Source organism: Trachemys scripta, chromosome 10 (assembly GCF_013100865.1).
Source record: "Trachemys scripta elegans isolate TJP31775 chromosome 10, CAS_Tse_1.0, whole genome shotgun sequence".
In the NCBI taxonomy this organism is placed as follows: domain Eukaryota; kingdom Metazoa; phylum Chordata; order Testudines; family Emydidae; genus Trachemys; species Trachemys scripta.
The window spans coordinates 32,365,395-32,385,588 of record NC_048307.1 but is presented as its reverse complement, the minus strand read 5'-3'; the positions used below and the strand labels follow the sequence as shown (position 1 = coordinate 32,385,588).

The 20,194-nt window shown below is 49.7% G+C and overlaps 1 protein-coding gene across 1 annotated transcript in view; it reads left to right on the top strand.

The window, feature by feature from the left end:
- The first annotated feature begins 8,133 nt into the window (after window positions 1-8,133).
- DNASE1L2 (deoxyribonuclease 1 like 2) overlaps window positions 8,134-20,194 on the top strand; it is a 25,076-nt gene continuing 13,015 nt past the window's right edge. The window contains exons 1-2 of the mRNA XM_034784147.1: window positions 8,134-8,155; window positions 15,196-15,368. Of these exons, the coding sequence (XP_034640038.1) occupies window positions 8,134-8,155; window positions 15,196-15,368 (195 nt within the window). The remainder of the gene's footprint in view (window positions 8,156-15,195; window positions 15,369-20,194) is intronic.

Below are 20,194 nucleotides of genomic sequence, written 5' to 3'. Positions count from 1 at the left end.
AGAATGAGAAAGCACAGGACTGGAGGGAGAGAGAAAGCAGGATCCGCCAGGAAAACGCAGCACACCGGCGGCAAAGCACGGAGCACCGGAAGCAAAGCATGGATTGGCTCATAAGCATCCTGGAGCACCAAGCAGACGCTATCCAGGAGCTCGTAGCCATGCAGAAGGAGCAGTACCGCAAGCGCAAATGCCACCCCCCCCCACAGCCCTTGTCCCAAAACTCTTTAAGTTGTGCCTCACTATCACCTCCAACCTACTTTCCCCAACTTCCGTGTTCTTCACACCACCAGCTGCCTCCAACACCAGTATCTTCACCACCCAGCCCTGAAAACCACGACCCTTACCCTCTGCACTCAACCCCCATCACCATGCAGTATACCTGTCCTGAAGTGCAGCACTCACTGCACAGCACACCAGACAGGACATACGCAAATCTGTGATTGTACTGTTCCCCACTCCACCCCCTTGTTTCTTTTCAATAAATATTTTTTTTTCTTTTCAATAAATGGATTTCTTGGCTCTGAAAACATTCTTTATTATTGCATAAAGTAAAAGACTCCTTAGCCCAGGAAATAAACAGGCACTGCAAGTCTGCTTGTCTGCTAAGCAGACACTGATTCCTAAAGATTGGAACTACTGCACTTCACTCCTGTGCAGGGCACCAGATATCACAGCTGGTTTTCAGCCTCAAATTGCTCCCTCAAGGCATCCCTAATCCTTGCAGCCCCGCGCTGGGCCCCTGTAATAGCCCTGCTCTCTGGCTGTGCAAATTCAGCCTCCAGGTGTTGAACCTCAGAGGTCCATGCCTAAATGAAGCTTTCACCCTTCCCTTCACAAATATCATGGAGGGCACAGCACGCGGCTATAACAGCGGGGATGCTGTTTTCGGCCAAGTCCAGCTTCCCATACAGAGATCGCCAGCGGCCCTTTAAACGGCCAAAGGCACACTCCACAGTCATTCAGCACCGGCTCAGCCTGTAGTTGAACCGTTCCTTGCTGCTGTCAAGGCTCCCTGTGTAGGGTTTCATGAGCCAGGGCATTAATGGGTAAGTGGGATCTCCAAGGATCACAATGGGCATTTCAACTTCCCCTTCCATGATCTTCCGCTCTGGGAAAAAAGTCCCGGCCTGCATCTTCCTGAACAGCCAAGTGTTCCGAAAGATGCATGCATCATGCATCTTTCCGGGCCAGCCTGTGTTAATGTCAATGAAACGCCCACGGTGATCCACAAGCGCCTGGAGAACCATAGAGAAATACCCCTTCTGATTAATGTACTCGGATCCTAGGTGGGGTGGTGCCAGAATAGGAATGTGCGTCCCATCTATCGCCCCTCCACAGTTAGGGAACCCCCATTTGTGCAAAGCCATCCACTATTTCCTGCACGTTACCCAGAGTCACGGTTCTTCTGAGTAGGATGCGATTAATGGCCCTGCAAACTTGCATCAACACGATTCCAACGGTCGACTTTCCCACTCCAAACTGGTTTGCGACCGACCGGTAGCTGACTGGAGTTGCCAGCTTCCAGATTGCAATAGCCACCCGCTTCTCCACTGGCAGGGCAGCTCTCAATCTCGTGTCCTTGCGCCACAGGGTGGGGGCAAGCTCCTCACACAGTCCCATGAAAGTGGCCTTTCTCATCCGAAAGTTCTGCAGCCACTGCTCGTCATCCCAGACTTCCATGACGATGTGATCCCACCACTCGGTGCTTGTTTCCCGAGCCCAAAAGCGGCGTTCCACGGTGCTGAGCATGTCTGTGAATGCCACAAGCAATTTCGTGTTGTACGCGTTACGCGGCTCGATAGCATCGTCGGACTCCTCACCCTCACTCTCACTGTCACTTTGGATCTTAAGGAATAGTTCGACAGCCAAACGTGACGTGCTGGCGAGATAAGTCAGCATACGCCTCAGCAGTTCGGGCTCCATTTCCCGCAGACAGATCGCGCTGCACAGAAACCGTTGAAAGATAGCGCCAAAGGTGGACAGAAACAAAGGGATTTCTGGGATGCGAAGCGAAGCATCACGGGGCGTTGGGACAGGACCCAGAATGCCCCGCACTCACGCCCCCTTCCCACAACCCATGGCACCAGAATGGGAAGAGGTGCTCTGTGGGATAGCTGTCCATAATGCACCGCTCCCAATGGTGCAGCAAATGCTGCAAATGTGGCCACGACAGTGCGCAGGGCAGCTGTCAGTGTGGACAGACTGCAGCGCTTTCTCTACTCAGCTGTACAAAGTCAGGTTTAACTCACAGCGCTGTACATCTGCAAGTGTAGCCAAGGCCTAGAATACACCTGGTGCAAAATCTGTCCCTGTTCCATAGTGCTATTGTTCTCACTGAACTATCTGCACTGTGATTTGTCTGGCTAAGAGAAAGGCCATGATGGGCCTTTAAAAAAGCAAAGCATGATGGGATACACTGACAGAGTATAAACGAATGACTAAGAAACACCATTTCACTTCAGAACTGGATCCAAAATGGGAAGGGTCTGGAGCCGTTTCCTGACAGTAGAAGGGAGTCTCATGGCCTGATTCTGCTCTTCCTTCTACCTGTTTTGCATCACTGATTCCAATAGAGAAGCTCCTGATTTCCACCTGGGTCAATGGGATCAGAATCAGGCCAAGAGGGAGGGCCCACCACAGGAGATGTTTTATGTCCACTTTGCACAGGACTCTGACAGTTGCAGGGCCAGGGTTCTGAGTTTGTGAGCCAGAGGTTGCAGAGTGAGATTGTCTCGTCTCACTTGCAAAGAGTGTCTAACAACAAGCTCAACATCCTTAGGCTTCCAGGAATGAGACAATGACCAACTGGGGGCTGGGTCAGGAAAAAAATGGGAATGTATAGCAGGGATTTGACACCTTAGAGAAGGAGAGAGATAAGAGAGGACACAATAAATGTCTATAAAGTACTGACTGGTCTAGAGCCAGGAGATGGGGAGCTTCTGATCTTCCTGTCTCCTAGCATGAGAACAAGGGGACATTTGGTGATATTTCAAGGTGGGAAATTCAAAACTGGGAAAGGAAATGCTTTTTCACACAATGTTGAATAATTAGACAGTGGAACTCTCTGCTACAGGAAATAGTTGAGGCCAAAGAATGTAGCAATATTTAAAGAGGGATTGGACATTCCTGTGGACAATGGGAATATCCAGAGTGAGCATCATTAATGACAGCAGATGCTGGAAAGGATATTAAAATAATCTATAACTGTTACAGACCAGGATGAGACCTAATATGCGGGCAGATTATCCCACATCTGCCATGTCTGGGGTTCTTACACCTTCCTCTGCAGCATCTGGGGCTGGCCCCTGTCAGAGACAGGCTACTAGACAAGATGGACCTTGAGTCCGATCCAGTCTGGCAATGCCTGTGTTCCTCTGGAACTGGTCACAGCTGGGCCAGGACACTGGGCTAGGGGGCCTGGCCCCGTGTGGAACCCCAGTGTCTCTGAGTCCCTTCCTCGCCCCGGAAAGGAAGAGATTTGCAAAGAGGAATAAGATTAGATGGGCTTTTTCTGGCTCCCTCTGGTGCATCCCTCCTCCCCTCTCAGACACACTAGCCCCTCTGCTGTCATCCTGGGCTGGTGCATGCTGCTATCAGCCCTTCCCCATTGCTCTCCCCATCTCTCGCAAGCATGTCTGACATTCGGTGAGCTGCAGCATCCTGAAGTCTGTGGTTGATTTCCTATTCCTTCTCAACTCCTACCTGCTGCGGCCTCCTCTGCAGGGGTCTGTTACCCTGAGCCAGTACAAGAGGCTCCTTCACTCCACAACCAGGAGACAGCACAGGAGAGCAGGCAAGGCTGAGATGCTCTGAGCAGCAGTGGGCAGCGCTTGGCCCCATCCATTCCTGTGCTCTCACTCACTCTCCCATTCTTAGCCAATGGGGCACTGTCTAAAATTGAAAGTGTGTTCTCCCCTGCATTCCCTGATCCTTGAGCGCTGTGTCACTAGCGTTCATAGGACCCTGCCCACCGCTCCTGTGGGGGCACGAGCTGTTCCGGAGGTCACTGAGTGTCTCTCTGTAGAGTTCTGAGCTGGGTTATGGCATCTCTGCTGGCATCTCCTGGGACTAGGGAAAGCCCTGGGGCAGATGGGGAGGGAAATGTTTGCGCTTTAAAAACCCTGCTGCCATGCTGATGATGTGTCATTGCTAGAGCACTTTAGGATGCATAGCACTTTGCAAAAGTGGGACACGGGGGGCCTTGCTCTGCGGGGTGAGTCGGATACACAGGACAGCAGCTGCAGCTCAGGGTGGCACAGCTCTAGGGCGGGGTCCATGTGAAGCTGCCCTGCAGTGGCTCACGAGCGTGAGGATCAACTTCAGGGCAGACTGGGAAGAAGCAGGGCACAACCCCCAATTGGCTGTGAGTTCCATGCTTAGATTTCACCAACCAATTATCAAGTATAAACCCCTCAGGCACTATAACAGCTTTAATCTGGAGTCACAGACAGTCTCATTAGGTCCTCCGATGTATTTCACCTCACAGGTAAGCCTACATTTGTAATAGATGGTCCCTAACACAGATTCACAGCATTATTCAGGTTATTCCCAGTCCCACAGAGCTGATCAATTGCACCTTAGATCTCACACCAAACAGAGCTGGTCTGCCAGCATTACCGTCCAATCTCATCTCACCTCTACCTCTATCTATCCCCTATTAATCCATGCATCCACCCTCATCTTGGTCTATCCATTTATATATCCAGCCAGTGTGTGTCCGGTTTATGATTTTATATAGCACCTACTATGGTACTGAGCACTGAGCAAAAGAACAATGCGCATAAGCCTTAGAAAGAAGAAAAAGCATTTTCCTCTCTGTCGCTCCAGTGCAATGTAGTAGGGCTCAACATGTAGGATTTTGTCTGAGGAGGATAGTTATCCCCTTCTCACAGTTCTTCGTGGCTGGGACAGAGCAATGGTGCCAACCCCAAGCATTCAAAAATCTTAAACCAGGCCCCCAAAATCATGAGATTTTCTTTTTAAAACATTTTGGAGGTTCTTTTTTTTTTTTGCATTCTGGTTTCATAGCCTTTATGTCGCACGTGAATCACATCTTCAAGTTTTTCTCTGCACCAGTGAGGGCTAGAAACAGACTTTGTTTGGTTTTGAATGCAAGCTGAGATTCTCATGTAATTTCCTAATTCTAGGAGCTGGAGCTTCAAGAAAACCATCAAAAAATTCGAGATTCACAATCCTGTCCGAACACTGATGGAGCCCTGAGGCCTTGGCACATCTCCTTTAAAGAACATGGACTTACCAGAACACTACAGAGATCTCGAACGAGGAGATGAATTTTGGTGTAAGCATTGTTATGTGCTAGGCAGGGAGCATGGCTCAGGGTGGGTGAGACTTGCCTCCCAGGCAGAGTTGGTGCAGCCAGGGTTGTACGGGGAGATTTTTGGCAAACCAGTAAAGTTCCTGAAACCACTATGGCTTATTGCTAAAAGCAGCCAAGTCAGCAGGCTGTAAGCTTGACCAAGGCAGGAGGGGAGGGGTTTTTGGGTCCCACAGAAAGAGCAGCATGACCCACGTCCTTCCTGGTAAGAATTGTGTTGAAGCTGCTAATACATGCATTTTACAAGAGCAGGATGTGCCCTCAGGAATGTGTCTAACAGGGTCTCAAGGCTGCAAACTCTGGAAAAACCCACACCTGGTTAATCAATAATCAGAAGGAACCTCTTGCTTGACCATTGAAACTGCTTGCTTGACAAGTTTTCTTTAAGGACATGTCATTCTATTACTAATGTATAAATAAGGGGAAAAAATTTGAGGTAGTTGGACTCTTCTGGACTCTCCCTCTGGATACATCTTGCGGTCCCCAGTGGCAGACGGGCTGCTGCTGTGCCACTCGAGAGCTACACTCACCTTTGGTAATTATCGAGGGTTGGGGATGTTTTACTAACCTGTTGCGGACGTGTGTAAGTGCTTGAGACTAAGTAAAGTTTAGCTTTAAGTGAAAGCACTCTTATGTTGCCCTGTTTGTGCCAGCCATCTATCGGTCAGACAGCTGTGTCTCCCCTGATTTATTTCCTGACACTACCTCGCGTAGAGTAAAAGTTACCAACAGCTTTGGGTAAAAGAACCCTGGGTAACAGGGTGTGAGCACAGCAAGTGTTTGGGGGCTTGTTAGTTGGATTATGATGAGTCATTTCTCAGAGGGGGTACCAACCACACAGACACTCAGCCTGACTAATACCGAGGAAGGAGACACACCCCATATGGCTTCACTTCCTTGCTCATCTCCCTGGGCTTTGAAAGGGAGCTTTCAGGGCTGAATCACCTTTAACAAGCTCACTGCCTTTTGATGCTAGACATTCTTTGCCATTGGCTGAGTGGCCCTTGCAAAGCTGGGGAATTCTTTTCTTGGCTTTGAAACTGTCAAAGACAAAACAAGTCATAATGATTTCCAGCCTGACCCTTGTAAGAGGTCAGGATGATGGAGGGAGAAACACACATTGTGGGTGGCTTTTGGAAAACCACTCTGAGGGGTCAACACAACCCAGGCGAGTGCTGCAGCGAGCCAAAATGACTGCATCTCCTTACTGAGAGGAGCGCTATGGAACTGCTGTGTCAAGGAGTGGCTTGTTATCATCTCTGCAGCCTCAGGACTGCCCTGGTGACCCATGCTTATGGACTTGTTCCCAGCAGATTGTCGGGTAGCTGATACCCCCACAGTAGGTTCTTGTGGTTTGGGCCACTCCCGGATTGTTCATAGGAGTGTTTCCTTCTCGCTCTCCTCTGCTCTGGGCCTGTGGTCCCCTTTGTTTTCCACTCTCTGTATTTTCGTTCAGAGAATTTCACCACACTCCATAGCTGCTGACTCCATGGGTGGTCTGGGGCTGCAGCACCCACAGAAAAAAAATAGTGGGTGCTCAGCACCCACCGGCAGCCCTGCCAATCAGCTCCTTCCCCTCCCTCCCAGTGCCTCCCACCCGCCAGTGATTAGCTGTTCAGCAGCATGCAGGAAGCATGGGGCAGGGGAGGGGGTGGACAGTCCCCTGAGGGACTGTTCTTTCTCGGGGACCACTGCAAGAGCCCCTCCCAGCAGCTTCCCGCTGCCTTTTGCCCTGGGATCAACACAGGCATGACTTGCCCTGGAATCAGGGCTGGCTTAGCTCCAGGTCTCCATCCCCTGGAAAGCCATTCCTGTTACACTCTCCCTCTCTCCTATAGTGATCAGACCCCACTGATGCCCGAGTGATGAGATTCACCCCGGCTTTCACTGGACTCCCCAGATCACAATGTCTCTTCCAGGTCCCCCTCCATGTCCCCAATTCCTGGCCACAGTGCTTGGGTGCCTCAATACGTCAATCCTCCTCTGCTTGGTGTCTCAGAACAATACCGTCTCCTGCTTCGCTGGGGAAGTTCGTTTGCCCCAAGAGCCAATGCCTGAGGCCTCTGCCCAAGTGTCACTCCGGTCTTATGATGCCAGGGTGACTTTGCTGCCGAAGGGCTGAGTAAAAGCTGAGTAAGATCTTTATGATTTCCCCCCATGCTAGTAGATTTAAGCCACAGCTTCCCTTCTCCTCCTTGCTTGTCTGGTTTGCAGCCCATCAGGGACCATTGGCCAGCTGGGAGCTAGCAGGCTGATGCCCCTTCCCTTTGATCTGGGAAGGATGGCCATGCATGGAGCTTGTGTTCCCACAATACTATGACAAACACCATGAGCAAGCAGCTCTCTCTGCTCTGCCTAGCTCGCACGGAGTTAGCGTTCCCATGATACTATGACAAACACCATGAGCAAGCAGGTCTGTCTACTCTGCCTAGCTAGGGATCGTCCTGGTGCTCGTCTTGCATTGTTCTCGTGGTTCTGTGCCACCCCCGAACTAAATTAGCTGCTCCTGATTAGGCAATGTATCGGTTTTTCCCTTGAGCGCTTCTTTATTTAATTCTATTGTAAGAGAGAACTTATTAAAGCAGCCCCACCCTTCCCAGGGATGAGTGTTTGCTTCCCTGTCTACAGAGAAGCATCTGTCCAGAGCCAAAACATACACCGAAGGGTCCATCTCGTTCCACCTGCCCCTGGCCTCCTGTCTGTGCTCCTGCCGGGGCAGTCGCAGCAGCAGAATAGTGGGCCGTGCGTTATCAGCCACGAGAGCAGAGCGGCTTCCTGCAAATTCTCCCTCCAGACCCATGCCTGGGAGCTGCTTACAGAGTAAGAGCTAGCCTCTCTTTTTAAAGCATGCCTCTTCCTTTTATTTTTCACAGGTAACATGATCTTTGTAGCGTTGGACTGGCTGTTAATGAAAGCAGAGGTTTGTCTGCACTCTTGAACATGAGGTGTATTGTTATTAGCAGAGATCAGCATGACGAGGTGGGATCAGCTATGAAAGTCCTAGAAAATTTGGAGTCAGATGGCATGAAAGTTTAGGGGGAGACACAAGCAAGGCAGAATTACTGTGGATCAAGGCTGAGACCTGAGCATTGGGATTTGCGATAGACACTCAAAAAAAACCAACAAAAAACCCCAAACCTAACCCACAATAGGGAGGTGGGATCAGAAATTGAAAATGCGGAGAAGGCGTTGGGGGGTAATGCAGATTCAGCTTGGAGACATTTGCAAGAGAGCAGATGGAGGCTGCCGAGAGATCCCCATCCAATGTCCCTGCTACGGACAGACTGGCGGAGAGTAAAACTCGAGAGCAAAGGGACAGCTCACCTTGGATCTTGCTGGGTGCAGAGAAAGCGCATGGCTGCACCATTAGTATTATGCCTAGAGTAGCATAGCTCTGCATGGTGCCTTAGTACAGTGCTTCTCACAGTGGTGGTCCGCGGACCGAGCCATCGGCTGCCGGTCCGCAACGAGTTTCCTCATAAGAGCATCAAATAGGATAATAAGATGGCACCAGTCCCTGGCACATTGGGGAAAAAAATTGCCGGTCCCCCACATCAGATAGCTTGAGAAGCACTGCCTTAGTAGATACCATGTGTGGAAGGAAGGGTTCCCTTCCTTTGAGAGCTTACAGACTAATGGCATCAGCAGCACAGAATCATATCACACTGGACAAATTCTGGGAGCCGGCAGTTGTTATAGCAAGAACCCTTCCTACGGGTTCCAGGAGTGTTTTGCAAGTGGTGCTCTATGACAGTGCTTCTCAACCAGGGGGACGCGTACCTGTGGAGGTATGCGGAGGTCTTTCAGGGGGTACATCAGCTCATCTAGATACTTGCCTAGTTTTACAACAGGCTACATAAAAAGCATTACCAAAGTCAGTACAAACTAAAATTTCATTCACACTATGACTTGTTTGTACTGCTCTATATACTATACACTGAAATGCAAGTACAATATTTATATTCCAATTGATTTATTTTATAATTACATGGTAAAAATGAGAAAGTTGGCAATTTGTCAGTAATAGTATGCTGGGACACTTCTGTATTATTATGTCTGATTGTGTAAGCAAGTTATTTTTAAGTGAGGTGAAATTTGGGGTATGCAAAACAAATCAGCGGCCTGAAAGGGGCACATTAATCTGGAAAGGTTGAGTGTCACTGCTCTGTGGGCAGATGAATCAGCAGCATGTTGTTGGCTGTCTTGTCTCCCATCAGGAGAATCTGAGCACAAAACACCAGGAGGAATTTGGTGATTAGATTCACACCCTCAACTGCAGGTGCGGGCCAAGGGGCAGAGGTCTCTCAGTTCTGCTGAAAGCAGAGACCACGTGCCAGGGACACTCCCCAGAGATACTCCCAGAGAGGGATGACTGCCCACCTTCAAGCAGAGCCATCCCTTAGCGCTGCCCATTAGCCCGTAGGAAGGCCTGGTGGAGACTGGCATTACAGTGGAGATGGTAGGTCAGCCTCTAGACCCTATAGTCTCCTGCCCCCTGTGGGTTCCTTACAGACCCCACTATAGATTGCTAACAAGTCGGGATTATCGAACACCTTAGGAGAAGCCAGGACATTGCCCTTGGTTGTGCTACCCTGGAGCTGATTGAGTTCTTATGGGCCACAAGGACCTTTGCAAATGGTCCCAGAGACTCAAGCTAAGCAGTGCAGACCCTGGTCTTTTCACGGGAACTGTCCGCAGCAGCACTTCGCTTGAGAGCTATAAGACAGAGTGCCAGTGGGGCGCTGCCCGGCTGCCCACTGGAGGGAAGGAGAGCTGTGTGGAGGCAGTATGCTCAGCCCTCAGGTGTGCCTGGCATTACTGTACACAGTGCCCCGGGAGGGAGGGAACCAGGCCTAGCCTTCCCCAGCTGGGGCAAGCTCTGGGAGGTGACTGTGGGGAGGCCAAGGGGGAAACATGTGTAGGAGAGGGGAGGAAGTGGGAGGGTACCAAGGAGACCTGTAGGCAACATGAGCCCCAACAGAGGGGACTGGCTGGTCCAGGGCAGTCAGCAGAGATGAGTCCAGACTGCAAAGCTCAACTATGGAGCATTTGTTCCAGGGGCCTGCACGGAACCTGCCTGAAACTGGGCAGCTTTGCTCATCGTTCTGGAGGCAAGTTCACACAAACACTCCCGCCCGCTGACCTGGGAACCAGGCTTGTCCAGGCCAATTGCTGGGCTGTGAAGCCGCCCTCCCCCTGCCACCTTGAGCGTCATGCTATAAAGGGAAAAAAGACCAGATGGCTGAAAAGAGGAGAAAGATGCCATAACCCTTAACACAGTGTTCTGTCATTCTGATTTCACAAGCAAGGTTTCACCACAATCAGCAGTACCCTATATATTGTAAACATAGGCTGACAGGAAGGGGCAGATGTCTAAATCAGGGACTTGGAACTTTAGGAAATGTACCAGAACAAGATGTGTTTTCCTCTAGCCTGTGGAAAGAGGAACTAATGGATTTGTCAGCAACCTGCCTATAAGTACCAACCAGGTATAAGCAAATCGCAGAACCAAACAGGGCGAGGTACCTGTTGCCAGCTCTAGAATCAGGCTCATGGACGGTGGTAACTATACTCTTAGTCTTTCTGCTGTCTAGTTAATTAATTATTTAATAAATCCAATCAAGCTGACTGATGCGGAGGTCTCTTTAATCACTGAATAAATTCGAACCTTACTAAAACCATTGTTGGTAACGAATTGGTGGCCCGGATGGGCACCTTGATTCGCAGTAGTGTTTGAGAGCGTATCAGACAGGAATGCTCGGCCTAGTATAGTGGCAGTGGAGAGCTCAGCACAGGGGTGGGCAAACTACGGCCCAGGGGCTGCATCCGGCCCTTCAGACATTTTAAATTTGGCCCTCAAGCTCCCGCCGGGGAGTGGGGGCCGGGACTTGCCCCGCTCCAGTGCTCCAGCCGTGGAGCAGTGTCGAGGGCTTGCCCCCACTCCACGCAGCTCCCATAAGCAGCAGCATGTCCCCCCTCCAGCCCCTATGCGTAGGGGCAGCCAGGGGGCTCTGCACACTGCCCCTACCCCAAGCACGCCCCCACAGCTCCTATTGGTCAGGAACTGCAGCCAATGGGAGCTGCAGGGGTGGCACCTGTGGATGGGGCAGCACGCAGAGCTGCCTGGCCACACCTCCATGTAGGAGCTGGAGGGGGGACGTGCTGCTGCTTCCAGGAACTGCTTGAGGTAAGTGCCGTCCAGAGCCTGCACTCCTGACCCCCCCCCCCCAGGCCCGACTCCAGGGTTTTGGCCGCCCCAAGCAGCAAAAAAAAGCCGAGAAGACACCTAAGATTAAGGAGTTAAGAGAGGGAGCAAAATGGGGAACTAAAAATGCTGCTTGAGAATATGAATAGTGTAAATGTGGCTCTGGCTCAGAATGGCCCTGAGGAAAGCTCAAGGAATGTCAGATCGATTGTGGTGAGATGAGGGTAAGGAAGTTAAGTTGGTGCAAAGAACCTAAGGAGTTGAGAAGTGCTTCCTGGGTGGCACAGGAGCAATTCATTGTGGCAAAGCAGGGTGTCCCGGGAATCGTGGTAAGTGCTGGAAGGAACAGGAGGACTTGAGAGAGCAGGTTCATGATTGAAGGGGACAAATTGCAGCATTGAGTGAGAGAGCTGAGGAGTATAGAAAGCTAAGAAAATTAAATGAGAAAGGGAAGGAAAAGATGCAGGAATTAACCACAGACTCAAACGGACTCAGGTGCTCATTAGATGAAAGAGAGAATGCAGCTATGCAGGTCCCAGAAATATCAGTGATCTACAAGGTAATTGTGGGTGGTTGTCCTGAAGGAGAAACTGAGAAGAACTAAATGAGAGAGATTATCTGGGGAAACTACCAGCTTGGAATAAAGATAAAATCAGCCTGATGGTAGATCCAGACCACACCCCTAAAAGGAAATTGTAATGTTAACCCTAATGCAACCAAAATTACTAGTTTAAAAAGGAAAGCATTATGATTTTAGCAAATTTTAGACTGACCCCCAAAATATAGTTGGCTATTGGCTACAAAGCAGGTAAAAAAATCCTACTACACGACTGCATGATTTGGAAATTTGAATGTGCCATAAGATACTTTTGGAAATTTGCATATTGGTGTGATTCATGCCCCTCACCCCACTTCCTGGGGGCATGGGTGTGTGTGTCCATGGAATCACATGAGCCTGAATTAAGGGAATGGAAAAACCAGCTCCATTAATTAAAATTAATTCAAATTTTCAGCAAAAGGTACTTAAAGTTGTGCGATTTTGAAAGGTTTAAAAGACCTAAATGAACACTCCCTGTCAATACAACCCTCTTTAAAAAGGAAGGTGTATGTGAAATGTATGTGTCAAATAAATTGGCTTTCAAAGGATTCTGCTAAAAATCTATTTGCTTCAATAATTAAAGAGCTAACAAATTTTATTTTGAACATGAAATGGTAAAGGTGAGACAAGTTAGCCTTGTTAAAGTAAAAGTATTATTCAAGTAATTCCTGGGATAATTTAAAGTTAAAGGTATTAGGTCTTCAATTGTTGCTGTGCTTTTAAGTTATGATATTTGGTTCCAAGTGAAAAGCTGACAGGGGAGTCTGAAAAGCAAAAGGCAGCAACATCACTTGGACTCTGAGGCTAGCAGCCAACATGTTGCTGTACATAAAGAAGGAATTGCCTTTCCTGGCAGGCACTGTTAACTGGTTTTGTCTGTGAATTGTTGCCCATCGACGCTGGTCCTAAAACAAGACAAATGTCCAACAAAGCAATTAATTTTTTAAGTCCTCAAACCTTTGTTGTATATTTAAACAATGGATCTTGGACTCTGAAGCTGAACACAAGTAACTAATGTCAGCTGGCTTTGTTGTAGCAATGACACCATGCCTTTGAAATAGATGCCCCTTTAAACAAGGTGATACCTGATGTAAATGTCAAAATGAAATTAATAAATGCAAATAGGGGAAAACAAAACCCTACTCACCACCCTTCTAACCTGCAAAAAAGTGCAGGGGGGGAAGGGTAGGAGAAAAAGTAAAAGGAGGTAAATCAAAGTATTAAGCATATGTATAGAATGCTTTGTTGCTTGCTTATTGTCATGCGGGCTATTAGTTAAATGTTGTTGGTTTAATAAGTTAATAGATACAGGAGTTGTTATTTTTATGCTCCGTGAAGACAACCCTTATTTCTCCCCATCTCCTCTAGAAAACATTTCACTGAAACTTTTGTAAGTAACCCTGTTTCCTCTATTCTTTCTGAACTGCTGCTCGAGAGCATGGTGATTTGGCTCCACTGATTTGTGCTAACTTGTTTATCGGAACCATGGAATATGCTGGGGTCTGACCGTATGGTTCACCAGGGCTGCATTGTTGTGGTTGTTCTCTGGGAAATGATCCTGTAGCAATAACTGATTGCCATGTCGCTGCAGCAGTTGCAAAGTCTGCCTGTTACGATCTGTCAGGTCTTTATGAAACTCACCCTCTTCCAGATATTGTGCAAACTGGGGTTGAAGCAAGAGCCCCAGCCTTGCTCAGCATAAACATGACTGTGACAGAATGCCTGTCATGGTTACTGTTCCAGGTCCTAACCCAATAGCATCCATACCCAAATCATATGCAGCTGAAAGCATGAATTCCTTACTACAGCTGGGTGGCCACCAACCCTCTGTCTCTTGAGACAGATCCCGCCAGTTCCTGCTCTATCCTGGGCAAACCTCCCTGAATTAAGTTAAACCTTAAACAATGTTGCAAAATGTTAAAGCTGAGGGGAAAAAAAAAACCTTTCAAAAGATTTCTACCTATATTGCCCAAGGATAAGCAGTCAATGAAAGTTTATTATCCTCAGAGGGTTTATATAAACTCAAGGGGGCTATATTTTAATTGTTATATTATTTTCCTTTCTACTATGTGTAAAAATGTACTGGATATTAGAACGTATGCTGTGTATAAATATTTGAAAAAGTTTAATTGATATAACACACAAATTAACCCTAAAAAACTTGGGGAAAATTCTGTAACTAATTTTCTTGCTAAAACAAAGTGGTCGGGGGAGAAAGCAGTACATTTTTTCACTTAGAGAGGGAGCACCCCTGTGTTTGGAGTCAACCCCCCTGTTTTAGCAATTAACCCTACAAATGCAGGGCCGTATGACCTTAGCAACCCCTATAGCAGACAGTCCAACAATCTGTGACATGCAGACACCATACAAATCTGTCACCTTAGTGGTAGGGGATCCTCCAATTCCTGAACCAGCCATGCTTGCTACAATGTGGAAGAAATTGCAACTGTCCCTGCCCCTTTTGGGGAAGTAAGTGGGGAGATGCGTGTGAGTGGGGAGGAAGTGGGAGGGTTCCCAGCTTTGAGTATTAGTGGATCTGTAGCCAACATGAGCACAACAGAGATGACTAGCAGCTTGTTCCCTGTCCCAGCTTCTCTCATCCTTCTGTGTCCAAATTCACATTAATGCTATTTAATGCAATCACTTGCTCTGGGCTATTTTCAGATATACAGGCATGCAGGGTTAATGAAGGGAACAGACAGAAAGGCTGCCCCATACCTGTGGTAACTTTACAGACAGTTGTCTGGGGGCTAAAACAGGTAACTGGGAGCCAGGACTCCTGGGTTCTTTTCCCAGCTCTGTTGCTGATTCACTGGATGACACTGGGCAAGTCCCTTCCCCTTTCTTTGCCTTAATTTCCTTATGTGCAAATTAGGGATAATGACACTGACTGACTTCCTGGAGGGTTGTGATAGGTGCACTTTAGTTTAGTACATGCATCCTCTGTCAGCAGGCTACGCACATCACAAGGTCCCCCCATCATTCCAGCCCAGCCAGCACTCCTAGGCGGTTTCCTGCTCCTTGCCAATACACTAACCTCTCCGCTGATCCCTACAGATGATGTGTCCCTTCCTGCCTGCAGGATGGGGGCCATGAAGCCAGCACTGGCCTTGCTGTCCCTGGCCTACCTACTGCACACAGCCGCCACCCTGAAAATCTGCGCTTTCAACATCAAGAGCTTTGGAGACAGCAAGCTGTCTGACGAGACCACTGCGGGCATCATTGTGAAAGTGAGTAGTACAGGCCGCCGGGCTCCAGGCTGCCTGGAGTTACGGCTTGACAGGGGTAAGGGCTGAGGCACTGGCAGTGCTGGTTCTAGGGCCAGCTCAGGAACTCAGCGGCAGCCAGGGATGGTTTGTGTTGGCAAGGTTTTAAAAGGGCCCTGTCTCAGGGATGACAGCAGGCAAGTCCCAGGGGGATTCCAGAGGATTGGGGGTTCATTCAGGGGGTCACGGAACTAATGATCTCTCTGCTGGGGGAACAGAGGTGGATCCAGGCTGATCACACTCACCCCCCACACCCTGCTGCCTTGGGACTCAGCTCCCCCTGCCCTTGGATGACCAGATGTCCCAATTTTATAGAAACAGTCCTGATATTTGCAGCTTTTTCTTATATAGGTGCTGTGACAAAGTTACTTCTCTATCTTGGTGGGTCCTGCGCTTATTGGCAGATTTTCTTGCCTCAGAGATTCACCATGTGGGTTGGGGAACAGCCCAGAGACCTTCCCCTCTGGAAGAACCCACCGTCCAGGTCAGTTGGGAGGTTTGGGGGGAACCCGGGCCCGCCCTCTACTCCGGGTTCCAGCCCAGGGCCCTGTGGACTGCAGCTGTCTATAGTGCCTCCTGTAACAGCTGCATGACAGCTACAATTCCCTGGGCTACTTCCCCATGGCCTTCTCCAAACATCTTCCCTATTCTCACCACAGGACCTTCCTCCTGGTGTCTGATAACACTTGTGCTCCTCAGTCCTCCAGCAGCACACCCTCTCACTCTCAGCTCCTTGCACCTCTTGCTCCCAGCTCCTCACACTCACACCACAAACTAAGTGAGCTCCTTTTAAAACCCAGGTGCCCTGATTAGCCTGCCTTAATTGATTCTAGCAGCTTCTTCTTAATTGGCTCCAGGTATCCTAATTAGCCTGCCTGCCTTAACTGGTTCTAGCAGGTTCCTGATTACTCTAGTGCAGCTCCTGCACTGGTCATTCAGGGAACAGAAAACTACTCATCCAATGACCAGTATATTTGCCCTCTACCAGACTCCTGTACCCCACTGGTCTGGGTCTGTCACATATCCCTCCCCACTGCTCAACACCAAGGGGTTGGGCAGCTTGGGATGCCAGACAGTGCACACGTGATAAGCCATCAGTGTTGCCATGACAGCTCCCTGCTCTGTGTTGCACACTGAGCTGGAAAGGTTGGAGGGATAAGAGCCATCTGGTCACCCTTGTGTCCTTCTCCTTGTTCCGCTGCATCCATTGAAGAGGGGCCTGGTCGGTCACGAGGACAAATCTGCGCCCGAGCAGGTAGTAGCGCAATGTTTCCATGGCCCATTTTACAGCGAGGCATTCTCTCTCCACCACTGCATATTTTTGTTCCCTTGGAAGGAGTTTCCGACTGAGGTATAGAATTGGGTGTTCCTCCTCCCCGACCATCTGTGATAGAACGGCCCCCAACCCTACTTCCGATGCATCCGTTTGCAGGATAAACTCCTTGGTGAAATCAGGGGCTATCAGTACGGGGTTACTGCAGAGGGCAGTCCGTAGGTCTGTGAATGCTTCCTCTGCTGCGTCAGACCATCTCACCAGATCATGTCCACGGGCTTTCACTAGGTCTGTCAGGGGGCTTGCCCTTGTGGCAAAGTGGGGGATAAATAGTCGGTAATACCCCACCACACCTAGGAACGCCCGGACTTGTTTCTTGCGACTTGGTCGGGGCCAATTTTGGATGGCCTCAAACTTGTTCACTTGGGGTTTTACCAGACCTTTTCCCACAATGTAGCCAAGATATTTGGCCTCTGTAAACCCTACAGCGCACTTGGCAGGGTTTACTGTAAGGCCAGCTCGCCTGAAGGTATCGAGGACTGCCTCCATCTTCTCCAGGTGGGTGTCCCAGTCTGGGGTATGAATGACCACATCGTCCAAGTAGGCAGCAGCATAACTGTTATGCGGGCGTAACAGCTTGTCCATGAGGCGCTGGAAGGTAGCTGGGGCCCCATGTAGTCCAAAAGGGAGGACAGTATATTGAAAAAGACCCTCTGGTGTAGAGAACGCAGTCTTTTCTTTTGCGTCTTCTGCAAGGGGAATCTGCCAGTACCCCTTTGTCATGTCTAGGGTAGTCAAGTACTGGGCATTACCCAGACAGTCCACTTGCTCATCTATGCAAGGTATGGGGTACGCGTCGAACTGGGATACTTAGTTTCGTCGCCGGAAGTCGTTGCAAAATCTTGTGGTGCCATCAGGTTTGGGCACCAGCACGATTGGGCTGGACCACTGACTGTGGGATTCTTCGATGAACCCCAGCTCCAGTATTTTTTTTTTTTTACTTCTGCTTTTATTTCCTCCCTTTTTTGCTGCTGGCACCCGATAGGGCCTCATTGTTACTCTGGCCCCAAGGTTCGTGACGATGTGGTGATATGTCTCGGTTGTTCGACTCCGTTTTGTCGAGAACACATCTTGGTTCCAGAAGATCATCTCAGACACCTCATTCTTCTGGTCTGGTGTTAAATCGGGAGACACTCTCACCTGTTTGGAAGACTTGTTTTCCTGGGTTAGGTCTTTTTGGACCATTGTGCATGCCTCTTGTGCATGCCAGGGTTTCAGAAGGTTAATGTGATAAATCTGTTCATGTTTTCTGCATCCTGGCTGCTGCACCTTGTAGGTTACTTCCCCCACAGGTTCAACCACCTCATAGGGCCCCTGTCATTGGGCCAGAAGCTTGCTTTCTGCCATGGGTACCAACTCCATAACCCGATCCCCTGGTTGGAACTGTCGCAGTTTTGCCTGGCAATTGTAATGGGTCCGCTGGGCCTCCTGTGCCTTCTCTAAATGTTCCCGTACAATAGGGGTAACCCGGGCTATCCGGTCTCGCATCTGCATTACATGCTCTATTATATTTCTCCCCTCATTGGGTTCCTCTTCCCAGATCTCTTTGGCGATATCTAGTATGCCACGGGGGTGACACCATATAATAACTCGAAGGGGGAAAACCCAGTTGAGGCCTGAGGTACCTCCCGGATAGCGAACATAAGGTAGGGTAGTAGGGTGTCCCAATCCTTCCCGTCCCAACTTACCACCTTCCTTATCATAGCCTTGAGGGTTCGGTTAAACCTTTCTAGCAACCCATCAGTCTGCGGATGGTAGACTGAAGTTCTCAGGGTATGTATATGGAGCAGCGTACAGAGGTCCTTCATTAGCTTCGACATAAATGGGGTTCCTTGGTTGGTTAATATCTCCTTTGGTAGCCCCATTCGGGCAAAGATCCCCACCAGCTCTTTGGCTATAGTTTTCGAGGCTGTGTTCTGCAAGGGGACGGCTTCTGGGTAGCGAGTAGCATAGTCCAAAACTTTGTCTTTCTACCCTGTCTGGGAGAGGAGAACAAATCTGGGGATATTTCAGAGAAGATTGGGGGTTGACAGTCTGCCGTGGATGCCTCACCAATTTTAGGGTCCCCATCTTTCTCCAATCCCCCTACTGGGAGTAAGTTTCCAAATCCTGGAAAGTCCCTCCCTATGAGCACCGGGTATGGGAGTTTAGGGACTACACCTGCTGCTACCTCAGTAGTGTTCCCTTGGATCTCAATTTTTACTGGGATGGTGGGGTAGTAACTAACTGTCCCATGGACACGTTATTCCCGTATGTTTAGCCTGCAGCAGCTGACTACACTTCATGAGCTTCCCTGAGATAAGCGTGATAGCATTCCCCGAATCAACCAGTGCCGTGGTCCCTATCCCATTTAGTTTCACTGGTCTGGTATACATGTGGGGTTAGTGAGACCCCCACAAGGTGGATTAGGGAACATGGATCTGCCCAGTTCCCCAGGTTACACTGCATAGGCTCCTCAGCATTGGGACACTGTGCAGCTATATGTCCCCACTCCCCGCAGGCATAACATCTGTATGGAGCCCTAGGCGTTCCCCGGTCTCTTGGTTTGGGCTGTCTAACATCACGATCCTCTTCTCCCTCAGTGCTCCGACTCTTTGTGGCCTCTGATGGGCCTTCAGCCTCTCTCATTTTCCACCTGGGCCCTCCTGGTGGCCCAGTCACCCGAACTTTAGGGCTTGGTGCTGCTAGTTTAACCCGGGGTGCCTCTTCCTTAACTGGTCAGGTCAGCTCCCTCACTGTCCTTCGCCTCTCTACAAGAGCGACAACCTCGTCATAGGTGGAGGGTTCGTTCTGGCTTACCCAGGCACAAAGGTCTGGTGGTAGTCCCCTCATGTATCGGTCAATGACCAGAACTGCTAGTATCTCTTCCGGACTCCGGGACTCTGTTTGCAACCACTTTCGTGTGAGATGGATGAGGTCATGCAATTGGGACTGCGGGGTTTTGTCTTCCTGGTACCTCCAACCGTGATACTGCTGGGCCCACACTGCTGTTGTTACCCCAGATCTGGCCAGGATCTCTGCTTTCAGCTGGGAGTAGTCTACCATGATCTGCCTGAAGAGGCTGCGGCAGGCCTTCTGGGCCTCCCCACACAGGAATGGGGCAAGGATGCCAGACCACTGATCTTGAGGCCAGGCCTCCTGTAGGGCTGTCCTCTCAAAGGCCAGAATGTATGCCTCTACATCATCCTCCCGTGTCATTTTCTGCAGCCAATGGCTGGCCCGTATGAGCCGCGTCCCATCATGGCCGCGATTCAGCTCTGTAAGGGACTTTACCTGGTTTACCAGTTCCCGCAACATAGCTCGGTCTTGAGCAGCCTGGTCCATCAGCAGACAATTAGTCTCTTGCTGCAGCCGCCCTGCCTCCTGTTGGGCAGCTGCCTGGACACGGATAGCCTCTTGCTGGGCCGCTGTAGCTTGTATCAGTGCCCGCACTACATCATCCATTGTGGTGAAAAAA